The 20,068-nt window shown below is 41.2% G+C and overlaps 1 protein-coding gene across 2 annotated transcripts in view; it reads right to left on the reverse strand.

Annotated features, from left to right (window-relative positions):
• Positions 1 to 20,068, reverse strand: part of LOC145351811 (BTB/POZ domain-containing protein KCTD16-like) — a 193,261-nt gene that overhangs the window by 103,744 nt on the left and 69,449 nt on the right. Inside the window, exon 2 of one of the 2 annotated variants that reach the window (XM_080201470.1) lies at positions 9,141 to 12,129. The exons of the other annotated variant lie outside the window; for it this stretch is intronic. Within the exon in view, the coding sequence (XP_080057596.1) occupies positions 12,098 to 12,129 (32 nt within the window). The 3' untranslated portion in view covers positions 9,141 to 12,097. Of the gene's footprint in view, positions 1 to 9,140; positions 12,130 to 20,068 lie in introns of those variants that run through there. 2 annotated transcript variants of the gene reach the window in all.

Genomic DNA, 20,068 nt, shown 5'->3' on the forward strand with positions numbered 1-20,068 from the left:
CATACAGGCAAGAGGAAGTTGCCCTGGAAGTCCTGAATATCAGCTTCATGGGGTTAGTCTCCACTAACAGTCAGACCAGCTGAGGTTTTCCAGCATTTTCTGTACAAAGCTGGAATGTTGCTCCTGGGTGTAGTGTGTTCCATCCTCTCTTTTGAGAGAGTCTAGCACATGACTTTCGGAAGTCACTGAAACATCATTATCGACATCACTCATTAGCATCTCTATTCTATTAACACATTATACCACAAGCACGAAGCCACCTGATTGCAGGTATCCCAATGGGTATTTGGCTGCCAGTGTGACTTTTCAAACAGTATTTAAAACAATGATGTGCCTCTTAAAGTAAAGGTGCATTCCTTGCTTTCACCTGGAAACTCTGTCATCAGAAAGGATCACATCTCTCGAGATCCAGAGAAAGAAGTCTTGCTCTTGACTGAGAAATTTGATGAAGCACAATTTGTGGCAATCCATGAGAATTTATTCAGCATAGAAAGGTATAAAGCAGACTAGGAAGGAGTTTACAAGTCATTTCAGGCTTTACTTCCATGTTAACCTTGGGCATGGAGCAAGCTACTTGGCTTGGGCCTCATTACTGCTCCTTCTTTTTGTCTTGTTTTGGTATCTTTAAGAGGTTGTGAAGCTGCTTGCTCTGGTGTTTCTCTTCTCCATTACATCTTGTTTTGGACAGGATTCCTTTGTATCCAATTCATTTCTACCTGATATGATGATACCATACCTTTTCGGAACATATTTGGATTATGTTTCTCGTGAAGGGAATGTTTTAAACTTCAGCTCCGTTTAAACGGAGCCGAATTGTGTATAACACATGTTGAGCATGCAGAACAATAATTGCTCCTAGTGATTAGGGTGTTTATTTTAATCTGAATTAATGCAATTTTGTTAATTTTTTTGTCCCCTGTGGTTTCAGAGTAGGGTTTAATTGATTGACATGTGTGTGTCCAGTGTTAATGGGAGGAGATAGGCTCACAGCGAGAGTCACCGGTTGCTGCTGTTTAAATTTGATTGGAGCAGCAGTTCTTTCTAGTTCTCTCTCTGTTTCTGGAAATTGAAGTCTGAGATCTGCTGGAGGTGCAGAGGTCTGCAAAAGGCAAGAGGTGTTTCCTCGCACTTTCTATCTCTGGAGTTCTGCTGTGTGAAAACAGGCCTTTCGCTGAAGTTCTGTTGTTTGAAGACAGGTCTTTCTCTGGAGGCTGCTGCTTGAGAGTCAGAAGACGTGTGTCTCTCTGCATCTCTGTCCAGAGATGTTAAAAGGCTGGAAGACTTGCAATTCATGGAAGCCTGTGTGTTTTTGCAAACTGATTCGGAAAAGATGTTTATGTCTATGGGAATATTGCTTAAATATGAATTAATAGAGATAATTAGCATTTAAGAATTATACGATATCATGTTTAAGTATTTCAACTGATAAAAGTTATGCTAATTCTTTTTGTTATATTTAAGCTGCATTGTTAAATAAAGTTTGTTTTAATAAAAGCTTCCCAGGGGGTCAATAGAATCACACCTGGCGCAAAACCTCTTATGCTCAAACTAATGCCACAAATCAAAACTGGTTATGTTGAGGCTAACTTCATGATATGCCTTGAAGTTTCTAATTTGTTCCCTAACACTGATAATTGGCTCTGAAGGCAGGTGATAATTCTATAATTAGTCCAAATCAGCTTAGGTCTGTCCATGTGATTGACATTCACATTCCATTACTTTATAAGATGCCTCAGGCGTGGCCATGTACACTTTCCTTAGACACTCCCTTGATTAATTTAAGCTGTTCTCCTGTGTCAGCACTCCTGGGTATCTATAGATTCCATTTCAAGCAAAGAGCACATAGCTTCTTGCTAATACAATTAAGATCAGAAGTTAATGGAGTTTGCAATCACACTTTAGCAATTGCAATCCAAACCAATGCTTTGTTCCTGAGTTTGTGATACAGATACGAACAGTTTAAATTGCATATAACTAATCGCCCTGAGGTCCCTTAGTGATAAAAAAATGATTAAACCCTGATGATAATTTAATATAAACCCTTTAAATATCAACACAATTCGTACAAATGAATACTGAACATCCCTTAGACCTGGTGGAAGATGTCAGGGTAAGGAGGTAATTACTGAGTCCCAGCAACCCACAGAAACATCTTCTACGTCATTACTCAGCAGGCTTGGAAAGAGGTGGTCAATAGGGTTAGTGCCATCAACACTACTCCCAGGTCCTGGCTTCGACACATGCCTACAAGTGAATGCTCCTTTAAATACTGGGTCAGCAGATCTCAGACATCAATCCCAACAAGTACCATTAGCAGGCCTGACATTGGTCAAAGCTGGCCCCTAACATTTTATACCTGGGGTGGGCTGCTCCAATAGTACAGGTCTTGGGATTTGAGTTATCATCTGGCAATAGAACATCCACCATTGCAGCATTTCCTCAGTATCACACTGTAGTGTTTGGTGCTCCAGATTGACATTTTTTGCTCTTCCCAGGTGCAGGTTCGCAGGCAGATGCCATACCCACTATCTACTCAAACTTCCCCTTCCCCACTAGGGGTATTTTATCTGCCACAGAGAATGTGTCAGGCAGCCAACTCATCCATAGGCAAATTGAGGCCATAAATTTGTCAATCAATCATCACAATTAAAAGCATTCTCCCACCACTGCTGGGATTTGACAGTAGATTTTACGGGGGTGGGGGGGTTGGGCGGGGTGGGGGGGGGGGGGTGGAATCTCCAGATGCCTAGGTTGCCTATTAAACCTGGCAAGGCTTGTGGCCAGTCAACCTGTGCCCTGTGCCCATCAGAAGAACTCTTCTCCATTCCACCATCAAATCCAATCACCCGTCTCCTCATCTCACCAGTCAAGGCCCGATTATTAGGCCCCAGTGAGACCCTGGACTCAGCAGTAAATCGGGGTTCCATAGAACCCTACAGTGCAGAAAGAGGCCCTTCGGCCCATCGAGTCTGCACCGAACACAATACCACCCAGGCCCTACCTCCATGTCCCTACATATTATACCCACTAATCCCACTAACCTATGCATCCCTGGACACTAAGGGGCAATTTCTTAGCATGGCCAATCAACCTAACCCGCACATCTTTGGACTGTGGGAGGAAACCGGAGTACCTGGAGAAAATCCGCACAGACACGAGGAGAATGTGCAAACTCCACACAGACAGTGACCGGAACCGAGAATCGAGCCCACGACCCTGGAGCTGTGAAGCAGCAGTGCTAACCACTGTGCTACCATGCTGTTCCTTGCGGCTTGACTTTGGGGATTGCCTGCAGTCCCATCAGTGGCCACTGCTTCCCTATGGTGCTGCCAGGCCAAGAGAGTTTCTGGCCATTTGATTGGTCAGCAGCTCTCAGGAGGTAAGGCTTTCTCTCCAGTGGAGAAGGAAGGCTGACTTCAGGCCAATTAAAGACCCATCAGCTGTTAAATGGTTCCGAGGCAAAAGGACCCCAACCATTGTATAAAATTCTGCCCCAAGTTTCTGCTGTGGGACTTGACCCTTCTAACTCAGAGGCGGGATTGCTAACATTAATTGCAATATAAATGATTAATCATTATGCACTGGACTATTATATGCAGGTATTGATCTGCTCAGAATAATGAATAATCCATGCGACCTTTAGCACATTCTTGGCATCAGTATCTGACATTAACATCAATTTCCTGAGAGCAGAGACAATTCTGAATGTAATTTTTTTTTATTCTTAATTCACCTTGTCAGAAGAGGGAATGTGAGTATATAGCTCAGTAAAATTAAGAGAATTACTTGGAGAATCAATTTGGAGAAGTAATTACATTTTAAATCAAGTTTCCATTTTTTTTCTTCCTATGGGCATTTCAGACAATTACAGATGCTAAACTATGTGTCACACAAGGTTTCAGATTATAGCAGGTAGAGTTATTTACTCCATATAAAAAAAAATCAATCAGACTATTAAAGCACTATCTGCTTGAAAACTGCTGATGGGTTTAATCTTCCTTTAAATGATGAATGCAAGGTTGTTATAGCTCCAGATCGATTCACATTTTGCATTGCTTGGTGCCTCAAATAATTTAGGTGACTCCTTACTTAATGATCCTGTTACTAATGCAGTGGTGACTTCTGAGCCAGAAGTGGGGTGGGCGGAGAAGGGTTGGAGGTGGATTTGCATGGGTAAAGCACAGAGTTCAAATGAGAAGGTCAAATCTGCAATCGTAATTCAACTGGACCAATTAGTTTTGGCCACTGGGTTTTGCACTGTCAAGCTACACAACAGCCTGATGCGCAATTACTTGAAAGGAAGATGCACAAATGGAAATTGGAGGTGTTTAGGATGGTCAGTGGACATGGAGCAAAAGCTGCACCATAGAATTTACTGTTGGGTGCAGTCACCAGCACGAGGGACAAACTTGCCCCTGCGATGTGATGAGGAAAGCTACAGCATGGCTGGTCATAGCTGAGATTGTAAACAACAGCAGTGTGATGCCCAGATCTAGGAAATCTGGGGTGGCACAGTGGTTGGCACTGATGCTACACAATGCCAAAGACCTGGGTTCAATTCTGGCCTTGGGTCACTGTTAGTGTGAAGTTTACACATTCTCCCCACGTCTGCATGGGTTTCCTCCGGGTGCTCTGGTTTCCTCACACAGTCCAAAGATGTGTGGGTTAGGTTGATGGGCCATTCTAAATTGCCCCTTAGCGTCAGGGGGATTAGGAGGGTAAATACATGGGGTTACGGGAATAGGGCCTGGGTGGAATTGTTGTTAGAGCAGGCTCGATGGGCCCCCTTCTGCACTTCAGGGATTCTATGATCCTATGACATGATATGGGGAGAAGTTTGATGACTTACCCAAAAAAAATACATTTGATACCAACTGCATCCTGCTCTTTAAGGCCCTTGCTCAATGTACTCCACACATTGTTAGGAACTAGAGATGGATTAAAGTCATTTCTATTTGTATTTGTGGGTATTAGGAATGAGATATAGCTTTAAGTTCAAGCTTAATTTGTGTTTCTGCATTTCTGTGCAAAGGAAGGGTTAAAACTTCAGTTTTAGCTTCATGTTAAAAGTTGCTTTCATGTTTAAAAAAAAGGTGGGTTGAGATGTTAAAGCAAACACAGTGTCAATTTTAGAACAAAGGATGTTGCTTAGCAGCCAAGGCCCCACACAAAAAAGACGCAGTTAATGCAGTTTAAAGAACGTTACCCAGGAGTAAGAGTTTTCCCAGAAACCATTGGAATGGGCAGGACAATACAGAGTGACAGAAAGCCCACCCCAGAAACTAAAAAAGGAAGTCCCAGAAAAGAGTGTGGACTCAAAAGTAACAAAGAACAAGGGCGTGATTTTACTGGCCAACCTCGCCACGTTCACAGAGAATTTGGTGCCCAGCGGAATCTCTATTCACTGCAGCAGGATAGAAAAATCCCACCAGTGTGAACAGCCGAGGTCCTGGTCACTGATGTTAAAGGAGCAGAGAGAGGTTCCCATTAAAGATAGGTGCAAAAAGCCTTGTTTTGATGAAGATTCCAAGACGTGTTATTTGACAGCAGAGATTGGAAAATCCTGTGAGGAAGCCAGAGTTCCAATGAGGCCAATTGGCTCAAAGTATGCATCTTGGGGGAATTGAAAAGAAATACACAGAAAGTTGTTTTGAGTGGCATGTGCCACTTGATTTCAGAGTGCAGTGTATCTGATCACAGTTTGCCTATTGATTTATATGGATTGTGTACTTCCTGAGAACAGTAATAAGTCTCACAACACCAGGTTAAAGTCCAACAGGTTTATATGGAATCACAAGCTTTCAGAGCACTGCTCCTTCCTCAGGTTCCTCTAATCTGTGGAAGGAACAGGTAATGGTATAGCTGAGGTGAAGGAGTGATGCATTGCAGTTAATCCTTTCTTGTTTAGTAAGTGTTTTATTCTTTTGTTAAAAGTGCATAGGCAGTCCTGCTTAGCTGAACAAAAAGTTAGGATCTCTCAAACCAGACTCCATCTCGGGATCTGACTTGTCCAGCAGCAACATCAACTGGAACCATAAGAACATTGAATCAAATTTCAGCAACATCAGCCTTCAATTTCTACACACTTCTTCTTCCCCCCATTAGGTTAAATGGTAACATGAAATCTGTCTCTCAGTCACTCTCACCAAATGTATATATCCATCAGGTGAAGACACAACCTTCCTTCACTCATGTGTCCGTTTTTCCCACAGGCGGCAGTGAAGAGGAGAAGGAAGGGACTGGAGGGGCACCACTGTGCAGCTCACAGATGCAGAGTTGGCCATGCAGGTAAGTGGCTCACTGGCACTCTCGCCAAACTTAGAAAAAGACAGAGAACTTGCAGATAGCTGGTGACAGAATTACAAGTCTCTCTGATACACATGCCGACATTATTTCATCAATGATTGAACAATGAGAAGCTTGAGTGTGGTGACTGTCGAAATCTTTACCTTTCCAGGACTCATCCAAATGTCACAAGCCATATAACCAGGCATCAGCGCAAATACTCGAACTTCCAGCACAGTTCAGTTAGACAGCTAAGTTGGTTTGTCATCTCATGAATCACAATTCACAACATGAGCAGACACTATTGGCAGGGACACCTATGTCAGGGTGTGTGCGCACGTGCGCAGGTGTGTGTGTGCGCATGTGTGCACGCGCGGGTGTTTGTGCATGTGTGCACACACACGGGTGTGTGTGTGTGTGTGTGTGTGCGCACGCACACGGGTGGGGAGGGAGGGGTGTCAGTTCTCCCCAAGTTCTGCTCAACTGGATAAAGGTGCTTGTCCACAGGATACCATTGCAAATCCGAATACAAGAAGTCCATTATCAGCTTAGCCAGGCACTGACAGATGTGCCATATACTCCCTCCACAATGGCAAAGAGGATAATGGGGCCATACTTAGATCATAAAGTAGAATCCCTACAGTGCAGACGAAGGCCATTTGGGCCATCGAGTCTGCATCAGCTCTCTGACAGAGCATTCCACTCAGATCCATTCCCCGTAACCCCAAGTATTCATCCCACTAATCCCCCTTACACATCCTTGGACGCTAAGGTGAAATTTAACTTTGCCAATCCACCTAATCTGCACATCTTAGGAGTGTGGGGGAAACCATGCAAACAGGGAGAATGTGCAAACTCCATAGAGACAGTCACCCAAGACCGGAATTGAATCTGGGCTCTTGACACTGTGAGGTAGCAGTGTTAACCTCTGTGCCACAATGCTGCCCCTAATCATGAATGGTGGAACAGGGAACTGCAAGAATATACACCATGGAGTTCAAGCACTGTTCTCAACTGAGTCCATGGAGACCATCCAGAACTAAACAAGACAACAGATACCCTGGGCAGAATATCCCCTGCCAATGGGGTTGCAGGCAGATCGGCCCATAAAATGTGGGTGGTGTCTCCTGCAATCCCAGTGCTTCTCCTGTGTATCTCCCTCCTTTGCACATGCTGATCCCAGCACATCATCGCGGCTATAGATGGTGATCATCTTCATCTTCTGATGCTTTATCAAACAGTTAATCTGCCTCCCATCTCAATCTTGGCTCTTTGAAATCCAAAGATGGAGGCAGTATCAATGCCAACACTCTCTGCCAAATGTTTGCCAGAGGGAACTGAGACACCAACGTTAAGTGAGCTTTTATGCGGGTGGCATAATGACAAGGTTAAATATTCAACTGAACTGCTGCTCAAGCTCACCTGCATTTCCCTGGTCAGTTTTCCAAGCTCTGGAAACATGGCTCCACACTGAACTTGTTAAAAACAATTTGAAAACACCTCATCAACATATTCTAAAGATATTAATTGTGCCAAGCTCAATAAGTACCCACCTGTATGTAATAATTAAATCACTGACTTTAACAAGTAGATTTCTCACTGACATCAAACTGCACCACTATTAAATCCAGATTTAAATAGCTGCTCTAAAATTTAAACTTTTAACCTGCTCATCGCTCCCAACTCACCCATTCCTGGAATTAAAGATCTGCTCAATAACAGTGAAATAGACCCCAACTAGTGAAAAACCGAGTAATTCAGGAACTTTCAACAATAGTTCTGAGCATCTACTGGCAGTCTCTGTAGAACTACCATTTCTATTACATGATTCCACTAATCCAATATTAAGACTTCATAATACCTGAAATCAAGGTGCTCATATACACTTTTACAGCATCAAACTGTTCTTCATCTTCCATGTGTTTGACTTGCTTGATTCACAAGATTGTTAACTTGTGAAGACAAGACAATATTTTGTTTGCAAAGTATTTACAGATGGTCTATGGTGAGTGGTCGAAAATGCAGGAGAGTTGAGTCATTTTACTCATGTGATGCAATAAGTTTCCTAGAGCAAATTACATCGTCGAAAAAGTGTCAAAGACAAATGCTACAAAATCCTCACCTTTTTAATATGGTTACAGCTACAATGAGAAGTCACCATGCAGTGAATGAGGAGTCACCATGCAGTGAATGAGGATGTGAACTGAAGTGTTTTCCCGAAAAAGTTTGCACCTTTTCCACGCTCGTCAACATCCACTACAAAATCAGGAAAAATTTACTATTCTACACAAATAACTTTCTTAACACACACACCTTTATACAGTCTGACACTTTGATTTGCATTTTGAAAATCAAAGTTGCCACTGCACCATTTGCTTCATGGCTTATGTTCCTAATTTCATTCGAATCATCAGCACAAGTCAAAGAATAAACACTGTGGGGACAGAAACGAAGGGGAATTTCTGCCATCGTTTCTGTAGTGTTTACAATTTAAAACTTTCTCAGGCTATTTTGAAGATTTCTTTCAACCTTCTCCTCACTATTGCCTCTTAATTTTCCTACCTGAAATTATCACTTTCAACTTCCTTTCAAACCCTCAGATTTTAGTCAGGTCGGGTAGCGATGATGATAGTGGGACACTGTTTCAGTCTAAACCAGAAAGAATACAAACAAAATACAGGAGGAAATCTGAAGTATGGTTCCATAAAGAATGGGGCGAGGATATTGAATGATAATGCTTTAGTAAATGACAGATGAAAAATAAACATGAAAAATAAAGGGCACAGGAATCAGAAATCCTCAATGTGGGCCACCCACAGTTTATTAAAAAAGAAACTAGGTTATAGTAGAATGAATGCACCATACAAACTCCATATTAAAAATTAACTAAAATTGATCTTATCATTTCCATATTATCGCTCCCCCACCCTGTAAAATATGAAGCAATTCTGTTAACTCTGATAAATATTGCTAGCAGTAGTCTATAAGTACACATTCACACATCTTATTATAGATATCAAAAAGGTTGTTTTACACAACATTCATTAACTACAGCAGGACAAGAAACATTGATATAGAACTCCCAGCACATTACCACATTTCAAGCATAAAGTACAACAGAAATACTCAGACCATATTTAACTTCTAGAACCAGTGTTTGTCCGGTTGGCCACAAATAAAACAAAAGTAAATGCCATTTTGATCTGACCCTGATGCAGTTGTTTTTTTTCCATTTGTAAATAGTAATGTTCCTATCTGAACATAATACATTGAGGGGGAGAATTTGTTTGCATAGCACTGTTTTTAGACCTGCATTAATTTCCAGGAGGTGGACAGTTACCATTGAAGAAGGCCACATAGGCTGTGCTGCCTACCACTGGGGGATCGATGCAAGTTTACCAGAAGTGACACTTAGGCATACAAATTCCTTGCCTTGAATGCTTTTAAGCTTAAGTGCTTTAGACATGTACCTAGTTAATTCAAGGTAAGTCCAAGTTGCTTGTTAAAAGATTGAACATTCCACTTGGAGATTAAAATCACACAGCATGATTAAGAAGGGTTTTTTTTTAATGCTCTAAAAGCAATAAACTCACCCAAGCAAATAAACGCATGGGAAACATGAGAATATTAAACTTTATCCTTTGCTTTGTTTCTTGTAATCATATTTGAACGTGGTGACACTTCCCTTTCTATTATGCGTGAGAAACTATAAACCTCTTTGACCGAGTATGAACACTGAACATGCTTATTACCCCTCTCTTTATAGCTCTCATTTATGTCCAATGCTGTTGGAATTTTGCTGAAAACACAGACCTATTGAAGAATCAGATTTTATAAATTGAAAGAAAGACCAGACAATCAGACTTATTCAAACAGTAATCCGAAATATGGCAAGCACTGCGTCCGAAACTTTATTCAAAACTCCAATTCTGATTCATTCCATTTGCGTTACATTTTCAAATAAGAAAGTATAAGAGTCAGACTTGGATTGATGGATTTTAATTCACCTCATTCAGGATCAGACTGAAGGGACTTGTGTAATATCTGCTGCTTAGATTTCTAAACTGAAAGCCCTACATTGAGCTGATTTTCTACTTTTTCACTGCACCTCAGTGTTGACTAATCATAAAATGTTTTCAAAAGCAGTTAGTCAATGCTATAGCACAGTAACGCATGCTGCTAAATGGGAAAGAACATACATTTTTAAAGCTGAGACATTACTACATACTGTTTTTAGAAAAAAAAGGGAACCTCTTGAACCAAGTTGCCCAACAGCTTTGTATTGTACAGATGAGGTATTGTCCCTGTAGATCAAACACTCCAGGGGCCAAAGTAGCTATTTGTGAAGTCCCAGAAAAGTAAGAAAGTTTCCTTTATGAAATGAAATCATTTCTCATGCATGGCAATCCCCCGGCAGGATTCCAACAATCAAGACGGGGAGGCTCACCATTGACCCTGAGGGAAATGTAGTAGGCAAGGCTGCAGCATCACAGAGGTCACTGCCACTGGCATGCAGCAGGCAGGGTGGGAACAGCCAGCAGTGGCCCCAGCAAAGGTGGAAGGGGGTGGGAGAGGAAAACTAGGTTTGGCCGCTGAATGGTCTCGCCCGGCTTAATGTTCCCATCATTTGTCCGCTGTGACCTCACTTGATTTGGAGCTCAATCCTGGAGAAAAATACAGCCCATTAAGAGGGCAAGTCAGCACAGAAGAGAAATTAGCCAAACTCACCCTGGCAATCAATCGTTTGGTTGGAACCCTTCCCGCTGTTACTATTATAGGTTCTTCTTATTTCCCAGAGAGCAAATTGCTGATACCATCAAGTAAGAGAGCATGTCTAAGGTGCCAGGTCATGATGTAGCCTGGCGTTGTTCAATAAGGATGATCAAAAGTTGACAACCCTGAACCCCAAGCACCAGGTGGAACAATAAAAATATGTGGTCCAGTGGCATGCACTCAAGCAGCAGCTACTTTCTACATATCCAAGAGTTGTAGCAAACCCAAAAGTCTCACAAAGTTAAATAGAACCACTTGCAAATAAGCAAATCCAGAGTTACTATAATCAGTGGCATAGTACTTCACTCATCCAAATCACTACTTGTGACAAGTAAGTCTGTCCAAGAAGAGAAGGTTCACAGCAGGCAATTGTAATCAACATAACTACAGCATGCACCATTCTTTGCAAGGTGCCTATTTTCACCTTTACATCCACAGCCTGACATTTTAAGCATAATTTGCAAATATGTAATGTATAAATCACAATGTTGCAGTTAACATGATCTCTTTTACATCTCTTTACATGATTCTCTTTCTGTTCACAAATGATGGCTTTCAGTATAATTCCAGTTTTTATGTTTGTCCCCACCGAGACCACGACGAGGTCCTCCAAATGATGGTAGCCTATGTCAGCGAGACCAATCCATTTGACTCTTCAGATACATTCCTTCTGCTTAAGGAAATAGTCTACTCAGGAGAGGAGGACACCAGAAAGAATCCCCAAAGTAAACTGGACACACAGAAAAGATGTGAATGGTTCCACCACCAGGCCAATCAGATGATACTAGGGAGTAGGCAGAAGATGTATGCATCTAGAGTAAACAGCTGTCAAGAGTTTCACAAACTCAGGGGGAAAGTTCAGAAAGGATTTAAGGAGCTCAAGGGGGAAATTTGAGATCTGGCAGCATCCCACCGGAGTCCCCTGAAACTGCTAACGGCCAGTATGCAGGAGATGGTGGCCCAGATGAGAGCTCCTCCTTGTCCAGAGCTGGTGGTTAGGGCAGAGGCTGAACCAGCAGGACAATCCAGTAGTTCTGCTTCACAGGGGTGCACACAGAGTGGTTGGCAGACCTACAAAAGACAAGAGGATTGATCTGTAAACTTTGGGCAGAATACCACGAACTGTATTTTTTTGTTTGTTGCACATGTTCTGCAATGCTACACAGCACCTCCTCACACCTCCGGCTGTGCTAGGACAAACACTGGAGCTGACATGTCTACCTATGAAGTTATATTTTTAGAGGAACTTTTCAGTTCCTTTTCCGTTGATTCATTTTTATGGGGATTATCTTTGTTTTGAAGTTGAATAGTTCAGGAATGAGCGAGGACTTAATATTAAGGTGACAGGATTTAGGAGAACAAAAGAGATTGATCTATGTAACCAATAATATGATGAGCTTGGTGAAAGCATTCATCACTAATACTCACTCCCTATAACCCACCATGGCATTTCTAAATGATCATAAGTGATCGTCACTGTGTGTTGACAACCAAGTTTCCAAGCCTTTACTCCTTCCAAAATCCAGCAGCATTGCGCAGGCAAAGGCAATGTTTAACATTGCCAGGAACAGACCATAGATTCTTTCTGAGCGACATAACAAAGTATCCAACAGTACAATTAGATACTAAAAGCAACTACTTGAACATTCAAAACGCACCAATGATGAAATATATGTTGGGTAATGGAGCTAATGAACAACAACTAAAAGTATTCTAAGGGAGTAGGTAAGCCCAGAACAATGTAAAACTATTTGGCTTGACTACTAATAATGCTAAATTTACGACAAACCGATTACCAGCAATCTCACTTTATTAAGATTCCAAGTCAAATAAGAGTTCCCTGCCATTGTCAGGATTTGACCTTCAGAATTTGACTTTGGCTTTGCAGGTACATACACACATGGTGGGTGGCAAAATGATACTGTATCTGATGCAAAAGATGAGTTCAGGTATTGCAGTGCAAAACATCTATTAATATCAACGGTTTGCGTTTCCTATTATACTTTGTATTGTTGCTGGTCAGAGGGAGGACTCATCTATTCTCTTGACCAATGAAGTTAATGCAGCATCTTACAGTGCCGGGGACCCGGGCTCAATTCCTGGCTTGGGTAATCATCTATATGGAGTCTGCACATTCTCTCCGTGTCTGCATGGGTTTCCTCCGAGTGCTCCGGTTTCCCCCCTCAATCTGAAAGATGCACTGGTTAGGTGCACTGGCCATGCTAAATTCTCCCTCAGGTGCCAAAGTGTGGTGACTAGGGGATTTTCACAGTAACCTCATTGCAGTGTTAATGTAAGCTATTTGTGACACTAATAAATAAAATTAAAAACTTAAACTTAACTTTCCAGTCAAAATATGAAACATATCTGCCTAAAGGAGATTTACACTTAACTTAGAGACATTTCTGATATTTATGTTGTAACTTGATAGAATCTTTCCAATGAAAATTGAGTTTCAATCACATTTTTATGACAAATCAGAGATGATACAGGATTGTAAGACACAACTTGCCCTATTATGACTGCTTGGGACATCGAGTCCACAGCTTCATAATAATTGCCAGAAGCAGTCAGAATATACATTTCACTTGACGTATATTTATCACACTTTTTAATCTCTCCTATTGCAATAATTGTTCATCACAATAATTATGATAGATCAATCGAGAACAACTATACAAAACCTTAATAGAAGGCACTCACTCAGATTAACAAGGTTACATTGTTGTGCAAACGTGACAGTATTAATGGAGTTCTGCCATATCTCAATTAACAAATTAATGCAATGCGACACACTCTGAGTCATAGTTAAAAAAGTAATCTCTGCTTTGCAATTCAAAATGTATCTTCCTGATAAATCATGTTTCTGTCAATTTTCTAGATTAACCGAATTATAGACGTTAGTCCCTTTTCCGGCACTTGACTTCTCCCCTCATGCAATATTGTCTTCCTCAGCTAAGAGGTAGGTGGTCTAACGCAGAGGAGATTTAGTTTGCAGATGTCTTCAATGAATACTGTCAAAATCATTCCTAAACCAATCTATCAAATTTAAGTGATGCTGGATTCATTCCAGATTCCCTTCTTTGAAAGAGTTTGTAAATTAAAATGTATTCAAAATATTCTATTCACATTCAACTCACTGGTGTGACTAATTGTAGTGCTGGCCTCTACTAGGGAGTGAAACCTGACACATTAACTATATAGATTGGATTCATTTCAATTCTTTTGGTTTCAGAAATACATCGAAAAATGTTAATGGGAAGGGGCAAATCCCCAACTTCCATCTGAAATGGGCACAAAGTCAGAGGAATGGCCATAGGACTTGAAGTCAGGATCGGGACACCAAACCATTTCAGGTTAGGACTTAATTCAGGATACTCTACTGTAGCTCTCTAACTGTGTGGGGTAGGGACTAGCGATGGCAAATAGTCTGCCTTACGCATGAGCCAGCTACCAAGTTGAGTTTAGAATGGTGGGGATTTGTTCTGGGTTTATTGGGGGACTGTGACAGCTGGGATGGTATTTGGTGATGGGTGCTACCAAGTATAAATTTGTGGAGTGTGATGCATAGCCTGTCCATTTGTACTATAAAGTTACAAGCGGATGAGATGAGACCCCGATTTACATATATGAAACAGATTCACATTTGTTTCGAAAAGTTGTACCATTAATTCATTCACAGACATGTCTGAACATTGCATCAAGTGGCCTCCAGCAATAGAGGGTGGCTGGATTGCGTACACGTCAGCTCACCCCACTCCTCCCAAAAGAATCACCTGATAGTCACACATTTTTCAGGAAGCAGATTATCAGTAGACCATAGAATCATAGAAACCTTACAGTGCATAAGGAGGCCATTCAGTCCATCAAGTCTGCACCAACCACAATCCCACCTAGGCTTCATTTCTGTAACCCCACATATTTACCTCACTAATCCCTCTAACCTGCACATCCTGGGACACTAAGGGGCAATTTAGTGTCCAATGCACCTAATCCACACATTTTTGGACTGTGGGAGGAAACACATGCAGATACAGTAAGAATGTGCAAACTCCACACAGACAGTGACTCAAGCTGGGAATCGAACCCAGGTCCCTGGATTTGAGAGATAGCAGGGCTAACCGCTGTGCCACCATGCCATCCCAAATGGGCTCTACCATTCCAGGACCCTCTCTTGTGTGCTTACAATAAGCTGTGAAGGAATACTTTTGGGATTAACCAAGTTCAAAGTGTTGTCATTTGATTTTTTTTTTAATTCATTCAGGGACTGGAGGCTTCGCTGGTGGGCCAGCATTTATTACTCATCCCAAATTTCCCTTGAACTGAGTGGCTTGCTCGGCCATTTCAGAGAGCAGTTAAGAATCAGCCACATTGTTGTGGCTCTGGAGTCACATGTAAGCCAGACTGGGTAAGGACGGCAGGTTAAATTTGTGCTCCTCTTAAAACATCAAATCTAGATGTCTTCTCTCCAGAATGCTAACACTAAATGGATTTAGTCCTCAAATCACTCCAACCAGTCAAAAAGCTTTCTGGTCACTCCAAAATATTATGCAAAGGACATGAAAAAAATAACCAAAAACAGGCAAAAATAATTCCTTTGAAATGCCCCTACATTTTTTATTGCATGTTGCTCACAACTGCGTCTTTGATCTTTAATTCATGGAGACTCCAGGACAATCCTGCCAGCAACTCTGAAAGGTCACTGATGTAATTCTTTTCAGGCTGTGATAGGTTGAGGGCCTCTATAATATTGGCAGCCACAAGCAGTGTTAACCTAATCTTGCCTTAAGATTGAGTTGGAGTTTCTTAGCGGCAGCCTTCTTTGTGACTCAAAGGCGCACCAAACATTGGCCCTTCAAATAATTGGGGTAAGAGGTGTCCAATGTGGATATAGCTTCTTGCTCAGTGCTTTCCAATGCTCTTTTGCTGTCCTGTCTTCCTTCTGCTCCCCCTTGACCTCTAGCCTCAAAGACTGATCAATGAATCCCTTCATAACACTAGCCAAATTGTTTTGATTACAGCCAGAAAAAATGCAGCAGCATTAAAATCTTCTTCCTGGCGGTCACGATAATATTTTCTGAATCCAAAAGTGGACCACAAAATCCCAAGGAATTAACCAACAGTCTCAAATGACAAACCAGCAGCTAACCTTACAATGAGAGTTAAATAGTATAGCTCTAAAGTGTGCTTCCTACCAGTGAGAACCATGAGTTGCTGGACAAGTCTAACTTTCAGTTACTTTAAATTCAACATATTAATATGATGGTCCAGTGGTTAGTACTGCTGTCTCACAGTGCCAGGGACACGGGTTCGATTCCTGGTTTGGGTCACTGTCTGTGCGGAGTCTGCGTTCTCCCCATGTCTGTGTGGGTTTCCTCCGGGTGCTCTGGTTTCCTCCCACAGTCTGAAAGTCTAGCATTGGCCATGCTAGATTCTCCCTCAGTGTACCCAAACAGGTGCCAGAGTGTGGCGACTAGGGGATTTTCACACTAGCTTCATTGCAGTGTTAATGTAAGCTACTCGTGACACTAATAGATCAACTTAAAAACTTTAATAGTTCAGGTATGTGTCTTGGACGTTGATGAGAAACCTAATCTAATATGGTGAGTGATGCATTCCCAGCCTGTCATGAGCACATGACACCCAGCCCCACAATATTGAATGCTTAGATGTCCATTATGTGCCTGGCAAACAGGCACAGGATCACTGGCTGTCTCGGTCAGTCTCAGTGTAAGCACAGCATGGCAGGTGGAAACATATTTACATTCCATGGAAAAGAAATCCACATTCCATTCAAATGAAACACATTATAACTCTCAGCAGTTTCAGTGAAGCACAACTCATACATTTCCTGTATGCAGGATTGAATGGATTTTTCACAAATAAATGATAAACTTTGAGTAAAATGAATAAATAGTAATAAATTAAAGATAAAATTAGAAAGTTTCTTGGCAGAGAAAAGCTGCAGATTCCCCATTTCCTAAGTACTAGCTTCCTAAGTACAGGCTTATTTCCAATCCTGATCTAATAAGGTACTCATTTTAGAGGATGAGCTTATTTTAACTTTAATTCTTTACAACACATTAAAGAAACTCATTCGTCATCATTGCTACTGAAGCCTCCAGTGCTAGTTTGTTTTTAAAAGCAGCTATGGAAGAAAAATGATTTGAACAATTCAAAATTGTAAGATTTCATTATGACATGTTACTTAATACTTTATATAAATTATTTATAAATTAATTGAATAAATGTCTCATCAATCCCTGTTGTTTTCATAACATATCTTTAAAATAGGAATATGAATAAGCCATTCACCCATCAACCCTGTTCTATCACTCTGTAAGCTCATAGTTGATCTGACTACACCTGTCAGCAAATAGGGACAGTTTTAAGTAACCTATACTTGTGTTGTTAGATATTCGGAATAAGGTATGGATTTAACTAAGGTTAATTTTGTGTTCCTGTTTAAGAAAAAATTAAAATTTTAGTTAAATTCATTGTAACAAAGGTATTTACACGTACAGGAGTTTTGGTTTCATTTAAAATGCTTCTGCATTACAATTAGAAAGTTTACAATGTGAAAACAAACTAGTGTAAAGAAAGACAATTGTTACTTAGCAACCAGGGGCTACTGTAGGTTAGAAAGAATTTATGAGTTTAGTTTTAAGCTGGATCTATTAGCAGTTGGAGCCAGGTAGCTGGAGGAGAAGCAGCTACAAAAACTGCCAGAAGAGGAGAGAGGCAGGACAATGGAGTAAGAAGAAAGCCAGTCCAAGAAGCTAAACAGCAGATAGTTTGGAAACCAGGGAATGAAAAGAGAAGTCCCAGGAAGACCAAATTCAAAGGGATAAAAGTAACTGAAAATGGAAGAAGGTACTGCTCACTGAAGTTAAAGAAAAGGACAAAGAGAGGCACCCAGTTAAAGATCGACCTGGAAGATGCATACATGGTGAAGTTGGCTAGCAAGAAGCCTGGTACCTGGAGTAATCCTATGGTTGGTGACACCATAACACAGCCTGTGAAGCAACAGTGATCTGTTGGCATGGCTGAGTACCTGACAGCTTGTGTGGAAGCTTGAATTCATGTGGCAATTCAAAACAGAGAAATATTGGAAGGACAGATTGAAATCCTGGAAATGAATCTGTGGTGAAGGTACCTGAAAGAAAACACTATTAAGGATCCCTCCCCCTAGCCCTGGCAGACCAGAAGATCACCCCTAACATAATGATTTCAGGCAGCTCCGTGATCAACATCCTCATTCCTGCCTGTCAGTTGTGAAAATTTTGAAGTAGCCAGGTCACTTTAGTCTCCATGCTGCCAGGACGCCTTACACACTTTTACATCACTGTAAAACTTCATTCTACAGCAGGGAATTCCTTTTCTCACAGAAGCTGCAGATGTAAGCCAACCCCTTTGAAATCTTCTGACAGAGAGATATCAATTTCACTGGAGGTGGAGGGGGGTGGTTACCCTCTCCACAGCTGTTCATTCAACCCCAATGTATTCACAGTTTTTATTTTAAGTCTTTGAGCCTTCCTAGCAAGCTGAAATCTTTGAAGCACTCTCTATTCCATTGAAAATCTTTGATCTCTTTCATTGTGCAGTGCTTTGAAATAGACTTTTCAAATGGTTTGCTACTCAGCTGCCAGTCTGTATTTATTTACCTTTTCCTTCATGCTTGAATGCATCTCAATACCCCCATTGTTCCTAACAACAAAGTTTACATAGAACAAAAAACAAAAAAAATTACAGCACAGAAACAGGCCCTCCAAGCCTGCACCGACCATGCTGCCTGACTCAATTAAAACCCCCTATGCTTCTGGGCACCATATCCCTCCATTCCCATCCTATATAGACCCTAAGCCTGATTGACGGCTGTGGTTTTTCAAAGGGAATACAAAGAGTTTCACATCCTCTTTTGCGCCCCGATCACTGAAAAGCCAAACTGGCTGGTGGGATTCCCAGGATGTGCACACTTGCATCTTTCAGGGGGTGAATCCCACCTGACAGATGCTGCCAGTGCCAATGGGAAACACCCTGATTTTCCCACTGGCATGGATATTTAGTCCTCATTCAAGAAAATCACCCCTAAGGGTCACCATGTAGTTCCTGCCATTGTTTCATTGGTTTCAAAACATAATTTGGAAGCAAATCAGGTATAACGGCCACCTTGACGTGAAGTCTCTTTAACTTAGTTTGACTAATACAAATTAACATTTATGTGACATAATGATCTTAATAGAGATCAGTAATGTGTTTACTTGTTTATGTTTTATGATCTGAAAGCCCAGGTATTTACTAAAAGAATGAAGCCACAAGATTTGTGGTTTAAAATCAAATGAGTTTCACTACACAGAATTCAAAGAGTGTCACTACTAATAACTATACTCATTCTTAAATAGTTACATTAAAGGTATTGGAAGTATAATGAACACAGATGGTTATACGTTAAGCTAAACTTATCTCAACTTTCCTTCCTATAAAAGCTGATATTTCTTGGCCTTTCCACTTGCTTCTGGCCAAGTTGACCGTTCAAACCTCCTCCAACTGTTCCAGAGTTATAAATTACCAATTTCATATATCTTGGATCAGAACTTTAATATCATTTAACTTTGCCACTTTGCACCTAAAGAGCTCTCTCTTTTCAGCTTGGCTATCCCAGAAGTCAAACTCACTGTTAATGGAGCTCTTCAGGCACCAAGAGCATTTAGAAAATAAAGCCTGTTTGGTCAACACACAGAGTTCCAATTGAATGCTATGAGAAAAGGATGTTCCCTGTTCTGTAGCCAGATTGTTGTAAACTAAACACTAAAGCCCTGCTTAGGGCCAGAGCCTCATCCTCAATCCATTCAGCCCTGTAATTAATTTCTCACTTACACTTTTTCTATTATGTCCCAGGCAGCTTGGTCACGTGATCAGCTCCTGGAAGCAAAGTACTTTACAAGAAATCTTTCAAAGAAATCCAAGTCTCAAAGGGACCATCACACAAACATAAAATATAGGTTTTTCC

Source organism: Carcharhinus amblyrhynchos, chromosome 13 (assembly GCF_965287045.1).
Source record: "Carcharhinus amblyrhynchos chromosome 13, sCarAmb.v2.hapA, whole genome shotgun sequence".
Lineage (NCBI taxonomy): Eukaryota > Metazoa > Chordata > Chondrichthyes > Carcharhiniformes > Carcharhinidae > Carcharhinus > Carcharhinus amblyrhynchos.